The 11,374-nt window shown below is 43.3% G+C and overlaps 1 protein-coding gene across 1 annotated transcript in view; it reads right to left on the bottom strand.

Moving 5' to 3' along the window:
- Nucleotides 1–267: 267 nt before the first annotated feature.
- The window catches only part of SCGN (secretagogin, EF-hand calcium binding protein), a 30,330-nt gene continuing 19,223 nt past the window's right edge, over nt 268–11,374 (bottom strand). The window contains exons 7-11 of the mRNA XM_067292397.1: nt 6,343–6,398; nt 4,922–4,967; nt 4,748–4,807; nt 4,142–4,210; nt 268–921 (exon numbers count right to left, since the gene is read on the bottom strand). Of these exons, the coding sequence (XP_067148498.1) occupies nt 793–921; nt 4,142–4,210; nt 4,748–4,807; nt 4,922–4,967; nt 6,343–6,398 (360 nt within the window). The 3' untranslated portion in view covers nt 268–792. The remainder of the gene's footprint in view (nt 922–4,141; nt 4,211–4,747; nt 4,808–4,921; nt 4,968–6,342; nt 6,399–11,374) is intronic.

Below are 11,374 nucleotides of genomic sequence, written 5' to 3'. Positions count from 1 at the left end.
CATATTGCTTCAGTACGGGTCAAAAGAAAGGCTTCCTCCAGAAATGATCTTACTCTGTGACTTCATCCTGGAGGTGATGTTTTCTGTTGTGTGTGGTTTCCCCATAAGAAGAATCTACCATGTTTCATTCCCTGGCATGCTTAAAACCTACACTTGATAGAAATCCCCAAACCCTCTCCATTTTATGCATTTTACATAAAAGGGCTACACTGTATGGTCTATCAGTCTGTGGCAGATGGCTTTCCATACACAACACACTAACTCCAATCCTACTGTATTTCTATAACTGCCATTTTTATTTCTGCACAAATACACTATCATCCATTCAATATTTTAAATGCACAAACAAAGCATAACGCTTTTTTTTTTTTTAACCAGGGTAATGATTTCACAACCATCAAAAACACTTAGTAGCTGCAGTCTGAGAGCACTGATGTTACATTTTTAAGGAGATATGTGTCCCCTATTCTAGAAGACTAGTAGGACAGTATTTCATGGAGGCAGGGGTAGAAGAGCATCCCTCCATTTTGAGAAACTGGTATGCTTGTGGATAGAGAGCCTGTTAAAGAACCCCACAAGCAACAGCATGTATTGAACACCAGAAATCTAATTACTGAGTGGTGAGGCCCTCCATGTGTTTCTCATTCTGCTGCATCTTTGTACAGATGCTCTTCAGCCTTGCAGTGAGGTGCTCTTGTTCCCCACCTCCCACACAGTTACACAGCACTGAAACACTTCTACAAGGAGCGGCAGGCTCACACGAGGGAAGCCCAACCACAAGCATGGTCACATCTACGGGTTCATTTTAAGCCCAAGACACAAGGCCAGTTCAGATTTTTGAATTTTTCCATCCTTGTTCACATCGCAATGGTTGAGCAGGATCTGGCGGAATTTATCCAGGTCCACTCCGCTGATGCTGGGCTGGAGACAAAAGAGAGAGAGTCATTGCTGAGGGAGAAAATACCTCTGGATTTTGCTAGCCTTGTAGACCAGTGGGAATTACAGAGACAGGGAAATGCCCCAAAGCTACCAAATGGCCTGGCCCCACAGTAACTCATGTAAGGTGGGGAATGCAGAGATGATGGCCCTGCAAAAACTGAATGGGTATGCTTAGGCTTAAGGGTCTGCAAGTAACTGGAAGGAAATCTAACACAATTTCTGTCCTTATCCAAGACCATCATATCTGATCCATATGATACAAAAGTCTGTGGGAAGATGTGTGTGGGACACAGAGCCCTGCACTACTGCGCCTGAGGAGAACTTTTTTTCAAGAGGAGAACAAATTCACACACACAACTCGCAGTGCCCAAGGACGATGGGGCTGAAGGCCCTTAGGGAAGGTATGACTTCCCCTTCTTTGCACACATGTACATAGAGCATAAATCCAATGTCCTGTCCCTCCTCACACCCATCCCTGTATGTTACGTAGCCACACATACATACACACACAGCCAACATATGGCCACCTGGCTTTTTATTTTGGTTCACCCACCGTCATGGTTGACAGCATCAACACAGCTTTCTCTGGCAGTTTGGCAAGTGTGAAAAGTGTGTCAGGAAAAGATTACTCTCTCGTACAAAACAAGTTTACAAAACAAGTATATTATATATTTATGTGGCATTATCTGACACTGTAACTTATTCTGTAGTTATTGGCTGTACCTATCCAAGGTTCAAAGGTGGCATATAGTCAATTGTAGTTGAAATGAGAAACTGAAAGTGGTTGGCAGGGAGAAGGTGATAGGTGGCAGAAAACCAAGAATAATACCCATCAGGTTTTCAGAGACTGAAACCAGATGCCATTATACGCAGCTGTGTTATTAACCCATGGACATGCATAGCTCCTCTAAAGACAAGCTCTGTTAAACACGTGAGTCATTATATAGGTTATAGGGGAAGCTACTGGTGACCTCCATAGTTAGTTTTCTGAACACTTTTCATTATAAAAGATTCTGAAGAGCTTTTCTTGGAGAAGCCTTCATACTTCCCACTATTTGCAGAAGTCCTAGATATTTGGCAGAGAGATTTCTACTGGGCTACTCAAGCACCTCTTCTTTTTTCTGGGAAATTCCAATCAGATTTTGCTGAGATCCAGAGTGTTGAGAAGTGCCTTTTTTTTTAAACTCACTTACATTTCTCAGGAAGATTGTAGCAGCAGGCCAGAGTATTCCCAGTAAGTGAAACAATTCCTGCTTACACAGTCGCAGCTGGAAAGCATGCTGCAGTGTGAATGTCAAGGAGCTGCTGGGGTAGATGCAGCAGCCAAACAAGGCATAGGCAAGACTTGAGCTGGGCTCCCTCTTCACCTACCCCTGATGCAGGCCATGCTCTCAAGGGCTTATGGCTTTTCTCCTCTGTGGACATCATATACTACAGAAGAGTTCCCCCAGAAGAAGAAAGAGAGGCCAGCTGGACTCCTTACAGCCATTCCTCCGAAACTCAGCAGTCTGCCAATTGCTAATCCCTTCTCAGGGGGCAACACAGGGTCCAAAAGTGTCCCGTGCTTCTGCGAAGTGAGGAAGAAAATCTTTTGCAGGTGGCAAAGGCAATTGGCACCACAAGCAGCAGGCTCTGTGGGAATACTGAAGATTCAGGCTTGAAACCATGTTACTGATCCAGAACTTGGCTACCTTCTAGTCTGAGCTTGTCCCAGGCCTTTACTGTCATGCAGAAAGTGGATGAGTCTCTGACGTGAGGCTTAAACACATCATGGGGCAAGAGATGCCCCCATGCTGACCTGCAGTTGGTGCAGGCTGCTCAGAAACCGAAGCTGGACTGCCCCACAGGGCTCGCTGGCCAGAGCCCAGCGCTGGGCTGACGTGCTCAGGGAACACGCTGGATCGAGCTACAGGCTCCACACTCAGCTAAATAGACACAGGAGCATAGGTTGCCCTGCACTGGGTACTGTTGCATGGAAATGCAATAGCTCAGGCTCAGAGAGAGCCAAAGACCAGACTATTTGGATCAAAAGCTATACCTCACACTACATCTGGAAATTCAATGTAATCCAATGCAGATGGATTCTGCTGTCTGTAAGAAGCTCAAGTCACACATAGGGCATGGTATTCTTGATTGGTGGAAGATATTAAGTAATTTTCAAGTGTAGCCCTGTGATGAGCTAACAAACCTTGAAGTCAACAAGTGTGGTAAGGATCATAACCTCAGTGAAAAGGGAGGAAAGAAGAACTTCTGGTGGTGACCAACCCATGCTGACATAGTCACATTAGCTAGGTCACTGAAGAAGCAAAGTTTAACGGTAGCAATTGTTTTTATATATATATAAGCCTCTGTACTACTGTTACCACATTCCAAATGTAAATTGCCTTGTCCTCCATGAACAGCTGTGAAGCAGGAAAGATCTCCAGTCTGAAGGCAGGGTTATGAGGAGAAATGATTTGCTCAAAGCCAAAGAGAGTTTCTGTAGCAGAACCAGCTCTCTGGAGACCCATGCTGGGGTTTCAGTCATCTGTCTCCTGCTTTCCAAGGTATCCTAAGGAATAGCTATGTCTAAATCTGAGTTCATAGCCTTGCAAAATCACAGCCATTAATGATCTCACATTTGAATTTCCTGAAGTTTTGACCAAGTTTGGTGATGTGCTGGGAGCCTTTGGTCTGTACTGCTGTCAGTGGGAGCTCAGGGCACTCAGCTCTTACCAGCATTACTTATCATTGTACTCAGGAGGGAAGTGATATGAAAAAGCAGAGGCACATATTGTTCATTCTAATTTCTCTTTAAGCTTACTCAACACCCTTCGACTATTTCAGCCTAAATATTAGTTTCACTAAAGAAAACAATGTGTGTGTGTGGGTAGACTAGGCGAAGACTAAATTTTCATTAAGTGTTTGTGACACTGTAATGTCTGCCTGATTTAGAATATGAGCTAGAATGGGCCTTTCTTAAATACAGTCGCTTAGTAAAGCCATATTGATTTGTCAGGCAAAATTTCTGCGATAAGGGCAAATGGTCTATAGTATTTGTGACAGTATAGTATAGTATTTTGACATTAATTTCTACCTCTGATCAAAATGAAATTTGACTCTAGGTTCTCGTTAGCCTCTCTATTTACATAACTTTAGCAAAACAAGCACCATCCTCTCTGAAAAATACAGTACTAATAAATACAAAGGACCATGAAGCTACCTTGACCAGTTCCATCATATCTTTGACAAACCCATCCACTTCTGGGCCTTCAAGGGCTCCTGTCTTACTCTGAAAGACAGAAGAAACATCAAAACCCTTCAGCAAGCAAAAAACACAACAATGTTTACTAGTCAGTAGGTCTACCTTGTCACTGGGCTCTATGCTGCCAAGATCCCTTCCTTCTTCCCAAACCAAAGCCTGGGCCAGACTCCCTAAATAACTATAATTTCAGTCCTAGAAGGAGTATTATTTTTCGAGGTGGTGGTATAGATCCCAAACTGCCAGAGACTGATAGAGCTCACATCACCATTCCCTCTACAAGCCTTGCTTCTCCTGAAGAAAGGCACTGCTAATGCAGCAACACTGCCCGCGGTGATGGAAAAAGTAAAAATGTGTCCTTTTCAATGAGGTCCCTGACCATTTCTCACTTCTGTCCCCCCACCTCGCACTACAGTCTGGCACCTGGAGCCCTCTGGCCTGTGGGCTCCTGCATAGCTGCAACTCCTGAGAGACAGGTACAACACCCACAGGGATGAAGAAGTTTTAGCGGTGGACATTTAGTCTATAAAATCTAAAGAATGCAAGAGAATAATCTCTGGGACTCACAACGTCATAGTGTGCAAAGATTTTCTCAAAATCTCTCCTCCTTTCTTCTGTGCTGCTAGCCTGCACGCAGAGAGGACAAGGAAACGAAAAAGGAAAAAACAGATTCAAGTTTGAGTGCAAGTTATCTTAGCTGAGAAACACATGATGAATGCTTGAAAAAATACTGCTACTTACATCCATTTTAAATTGAAGAAGGAAATTTTCCTGGAGTGCCAGAATCCTGAGCAGGGAGATATAAATTATGATCTTTCCACTTTATCATCTACATGCAAACTATTCTGAACTATTCTGGTTCATAAAGCAGAGAGATTTTCAATTATAGGCCTTTTAAAAAGAAAATTACCAGAAGGGTTATTTATAGAGGTCTGTTATGTGAACATATGCCCCTCTCTCTGTCTGATGGGGGAATTGCAGGCGTTCTTTGCTTCACTGAAAACATATTTCTAAGTGCTCTTGCTCCTCACAGAGTATTTCTGATGTTCTGGTGCAATGGAGGCTGTCAGCCTCTGAAGCAAGAGCTACCAGACAATTATTCCTCTGTAACTGGATTGCTGTGCTATGTTAAAGTAAATAGCAATTTATCACTATCTTTTGGAGGAGGAATTGGTGGTTGTAAAAGTAAAGGACAAAGTAATACTGGCCTAAGCACTGAGACTGGACAAATTCCTCTCCTTTCCCCCTCTTGTGTCCAAAGCCCCTTGCAGCACTAATAAAAGCTTTTATCTTTCCAGCTGCTCTGCTAACCCTGAGCTGCTTCTGAGCCTGCAATGCCAAATGTGCCAAACTGTGTCCGCACGCCACAGGGCTTGGGAAGTGAGAAACATGTTCTTAGTAGAGGGGAGCCTCACCTGGTGTGGGGTAAGGGAGCAGCTGGGGGACCATATTTAAAAGGTAAATGCAACAGCAAGCTTGGTATTTTAAGAAGGCTATACTTGTACTTTTGAAGTCCCATCCAGTCATTTCACATACATTTGTACACATGTGCATACTCTCTCTCAGTGAAAACCATTAAGAGGCCTCTGAGGGATCAGGGACCGAAAAGAGGCAGAGGCACATGACTGAGTCCTCAGTGTTATTCAGCTGTATCCTGGCCTCCTCTCCCCAAATCCTGTGCTACTGACATTTGCAAACCCCCTTGCAGTGGCATCTTCTTTCCTCAAGCAAACAACAAAATCACTTTGCAATCCCCGCTGCATGTGATGAGGTGAAACAAATGCAAAGCTGATGCATGGCTGTGATTCTGCCAAAAGGGACTGCAGGCCTTCTTTTTGAGAAACAGCACTACCGGCTGCTTTGTCACCTCCTGGGCAGCATTAGAGAGGTCGTACAAATTATTCCAGAGCGTGTTGGTAATGGACAAACAGGTCCTGACACTCCTAAGTGTCACTGGCTCTAGGCATTCACAAACCATTGCTGTAGGGACCATGCTGGAGAAGGTCCAGCATATCTGCATCAGAGTAACCTGATTTAATTTGAAAAGAGGTAGGATTCAAATGCATATCTCCACAGGGAGATATGTTATTGCTGTAAATCATCACCTTGCCTGGATCTGCGGCTGCAAGCTGAAAAAACATCTCAATATTATTAAAGCCTACCTTGCCAGGTCATTCAGGTCCAGCCGTCCGTCTTTGTTTTTGTCAAAGATTTTCATCTAAAAATCAAGGAGACAGAGCTGCTGTAAGAGAGTAACCTTGAGGCAGGGAGAGAGGAGAATGCGCTTATAAACTGGCTGAGGTGCGTTTGTCTTTGCCACTGTAAGGGGACTGGGGAGGCTGGACACACAGCATGAAACCTCAGTCCCAGCCTGGGGAAATTGAGGTGGTCCTCAGGGCTGGCCCCAGGAGGGCAACGGGCTGGCGGGATCATAGCGGAGAGGGGCAGCCCCAGCTCCCCAAACCTCCTTCCCAGGACCCCGGACCACAGCCTGGCTAGCCACCCAAGGCCAAAATCCTGGCCTGGCACCACTCCCATCCCTTGGAGGGAGAACGGCGGGTCTCCAACCAGTGCCTTCAGGAAGTGAGCACTGGCATCATCCTTGTCCCTGGAAAAAATAGGGGGGAACTTAAAAACCCTTCCAGCCTGACTTCATCATTATCTTTGATTGTTGCTATGGCTACAGAGCTGCTAAGATGCAATGCCTTCTTCCAGTAGACAGGCAAGGTTATGCTGCTAAAGCCAGTGGGCTTGCTTGGCTCAAAGCCTGGCACAGGAAAGAATTAAGACTAGGTAAGATTCAGGTTGCCAATGTCAAGAGGTTAATCTGTATAAGTACAAACATTATCTTTTCCTTACTATGATCTCTTTGGTGAGTCATTGCCAGATATTGTTTCTTATTTATTTATTTTTATTATGTTATGTATTTGGCACTGTGTTTCTCTGCCAGGCACAAATAAGAGTAATTTACATAGGAAAGGGAGAGTACACCTAATGGTTTCAAACATGAATAACTTACGGCTCAAACTTGGAGAAAAAATGTAGTCCTTATTTTAATGGGGAAAAATTAATATTCTACTTAGAGGGATTAATATTTTGCTAAGATGGGTTGCCATTCCTTGTCAGATACTCAGAAATGGGATATCTCTTAATCTTTCATGCATCTCATTTGCTTATTTGGTGGTTATAAAGAACAAAACTAGCCCAAATTTATGGTGCAATTACACACCTCCTGGTGAAGGCATGTAACAATGCACTTCTCTGTACACCTGAAGGGAGAGGACCATTGCTGTGCCAAGACCAAGGCCGACCTCTCATGAGTGCTGAGGAGACCCAAGGCAGGTCCTGAATACCTCCCAGCAACAAAACCACCTCAGAGCCAGAAGCTGGCTGGGAGATAGGTGCTTTCTGGAGAGCTGGTGTTTTGTAGGGCGTACTCTATAGCAACTTCAGTGTTTTTGAAAATGTTTCACTAAATCCCTCATTTTAGACCATCAGGGAGCAGGAGTTACCCATTTGGTATTTGCAGATTGAAAAGAAATTGCCATAAAGCAGAGCGCCACATATGATGGGGGAATACAGCATTTTCTAAAAAGCACTGGGCTAAGCGCTTTCCTGATGCAGCTGGAATGAATTCTGCCTGTCTGAGATATGGCAGAATTTGCTGAAGGCACTGGCCTAATCTTTTCTTCGTGTAAAGATATAAAGCCCTTATCGAAGCACGCTGAAAATTACTGCCTTTAGCACTTCTTTAACTTCACCTAGATTCTCCTACATATTTCTGAGTTCCTGCAGATATTTTTTATTTTCTACCATTTTCTGTGTGCCTCAGAAGTGCTCTCTTCAGACTAAAAGCCTGTGTTTCAACCCAGGAACTTTAGATTTAAACAGATATGTTATTCTCTCTGCGGTGCCTCAGGAGAGCAAATATATAGATCTTCTGGGGGAAGCTCAGCTCTGCGACCAGCAGGTCCTGACCTCTGTACCAGCTCGCTAATGAACACCTATAAATGCTGACTATGATGGCGGCTCTGGGACCAGGACAGACTTAGTCCCCAGCTCAAGGAGCTGACTTAGGCATGTTTTTCATTTCACAGAGGCCAGTCTGTGACAAGCCATGAGTTTCTTTTTCAGTCAAACATCTCCTCAAGTCTCATCTTCTTTTCTATAAAATAAACAAGCACCCTAGCATATCTATGCTTTTCTTGGGACATGCAAGCGTCTTGCCTACCCAGCATCTCCTCTGTATTGTAGGTACAACATATTTAGGTTTTGGAAGTCATAAACAGCCACGAGAGGCTGAAGAGCTTTGTGTACTCTTAAGGAAATACTCTAGATTAGAGGTAATGGTTTAGATGTGAAACCCTTTCTGTTTCCTTATCAATCTTCTGAGCCAGCAGTTTTCAATTTTATCCATTTCTGGACCCTTTACAATTTTCTGACAGAGGTGCAGACCCTATTACAACAAGTTTAACAGCAGAGGTAATAAATTCCTTAGCAGAACACTTAATGAAAAGCAATGTCCCCAAGCAATTCATTTTGTTTGTACTCTTTGAATTTTACATTTAACTTTCTGCACTTTACCATGCCTACTTATATCTAACCAGCTCCCCTCTCTGACCTGTTTCACTCAGCTCTGCTTTTGCAACATGAAGAGAGAATCTTTGAATTTTCAAATTTTCTTTTGTCTTTTTCTGCAACAAGTATCCTCAACAAAATCTTCAAACAGGTTTAATATTTTGCTTGCTTGCACTAGTCAACAAAGAAAAAAGAAAATCTTGCTGGAAGAGCTAGGCTGAGCTAAATCTTAAATAATGAATTTCACATGAAAGATGGAAAACATGTATTGAAGATGGAATAGTGTTCACTGCATTAGTTCAGGTACCACAGCTAATAAGATAGACGTAATCCCATTATCTGAACAACTGTAGCTCATGCATACCCACTATATGGCAACCTTAGGATGTGTTACTCTGGAAAAGAATGGGATAATGTTATTAATTAAACTTTCAGATTTCAAGGATGGAGGTGTTTGATCTGATCTGATAATTGTGTACCTTTGTACACACAGAATGACAGAGGTACTCACCCCACATGATGAAGCATACCTCATGGGAGACGTAAGTAGATATTTGAAATTATTATGAGATTGTTTCTAATTTAAACTTATGCCTTTACTCATCATCTTGACATGTTAAAGTAGGTGGACTTTCAGTTTACAAGCCTGAGAGGTGTATTTATGTTGCCAGGCTTGTATGAAACATCTCAATGCGGTTAAGGATAAGGTGTGGCATGTTTAAATAGCACTCAATTTTAGTAAAAGCTTTGCCGTATCCAGCACTATGTTTTATAAAATGATGCATTTGTTTTATGTCAAGCTACCCGATGTTTTAAAGTGTTTGCATAAATTAATTCACTGACATTTTAATGGCAGTACACCAGGGAAGTCTTAGTTCTGTTTGTTTGAATTCGGTCCATGCACTCTGAGGCAGACAGAGCATAAATGAGAGCTCGGTTGGCAAAACAAAAGTTGTTACATTTTGCTTTTTTAAATGCAAAATCAAAACTGCCATTGGCTTTGAATTCAGCAGTAAAAATATCTCTGCTTTCTCAGTGGGCATTGTAAAGAAGGCTGCTGAAATACTGAGATGTGACAAACAAAAGCATGCTTTGAAGAGCAATCTGACGTTATAAATCTGAATTTTTTTCTGTAAGAGAGGTTGGAAGAGAAGTAAACAACCAAAAACCCCCCTGTGATCGGTGGAATTACTAGCACCTGTCTTTTAATGTCTTTCTGTCTGGGTTCTCTGATGTGTAAAAAAGTGTTTCTCCCTCAGGTGGGACGTGAAAAAAAATCATCTCTTTATCTGACCATTGAGTCTCATAAAATTTGTACGGAATTTCAGTACCTCTAAAACAGCTACCCCCCTGTCAGATATAACTAAAATCAGCTAATGAATACAAAAGCTATTGAGAGGATATAGAGAGGGACACAGGCACAGGCTGTAGGAGTGCGTATGGCTTTTTCCCTGAGGACAGGACAGAAACCCAAAGGCTATTGCAGAACGGCAGGAGGGTCCTGCGGCCGGTAGGTTGCCCTAGGGACAAAAACCCTGTTCTTTGCCCCAGCAGATCTCCTGCGTAATCTAGACAAACCACTTAGAGAAAGATTTCTAAGAGGGTTTTCGCTCCTGAAAGACCACAGAGTTATCTGCTGGGATTTTCAGAAGCCTGCAGGTAACTAAGCTCTTTTGGCTTATCTTTAGAAAAGCTTGGACTCAAAAGTGATTTTCTGCTTTCCACTGGCTTATGTCAACAGCGATACTGGATGGCGACAGCGCTACTGAGATTAAGTCTAGAAGGGACATGGGAGCCAGATTTCCCTCCATTTTGCTCATCACCAGAGTAAGGGCCCTTTCTTTATAACACGCCACAAAACTGCCATTCAGCAGTGAAGGGAATTGCACTGGCCCGAAGCCACGAGGCCCTCTGGGGAGCCCAAGGGGCTGGACGGGATTAGGGACTGCAATGGTTACAGCAGCAGTGAACAGCCAGAGATGTGGTTTCCTGGGGTCACTACAACCTAACAGAGCCACCCAGGAGGGCAGACATCACAGACTGCTGCCAGGAGAAGGGACGTACAAAAGTGCCAGCGTTAAGCCCCCAGTCCTTTACGCTGTTCTCCACTCCTATGGTATTTCCCGGACTTTGGGAATTTTGATTTTAGCCTGTTATGAAACATGCTTGGTTCAGGCTCTTGCCATCATAATAAAGATTTGTCATTCTGCTGCACCATTGCTTTGGTGGTCATAAAAGACTTCATTAATACAGGTAAGCAAGCTTGGACAATAAGATGCTAATGAGTTAAATACTCTTGTTAAACAAATAGAAAAAAACACACAGACATTAGACAACTGGTTCAAAGACGCAAAGATATCTGTGACAGAAGAGGACTCACCCAGATATTCTGTGCTCTAACTTTCTTTCCCTACGTAAGCATGCAGGCACTGGCAAAAAGCACAGACAGATATGCTTGCACAGCCAAAGAAGTGACCACCCTTAGCTGCTAACATTGCCCTTGCAGAGGTGCCAGCCAGCCACTATGAGAGCACCAATAATCCATCCAATGCAAAATAAAGGTAGTCCACAAATCGTATTCACGGACACAAACTATCTTCCAGGTGCCAAGGGAAC

The sequence above is a fragment of the Apteryx mantelli genome, chromosome 2 (genome assembly GCF_036417845.1).
Source record: "Apteryx mantelli isolate bAptMan1 chromosome 2, bAptMan1.hap1, whole genome shotgun sequence".
NCBI lineage: Eukaryota > Metazoa > Chordata > Aves > Apterygiformes > Apterygidae > Apteryx > Apteryx mantelli.
The sequence above is the reverse complement of the archived record's forward strand: the minus strand, read 5'-3'. Positions and strand labels throughout refer to the sequence as shown.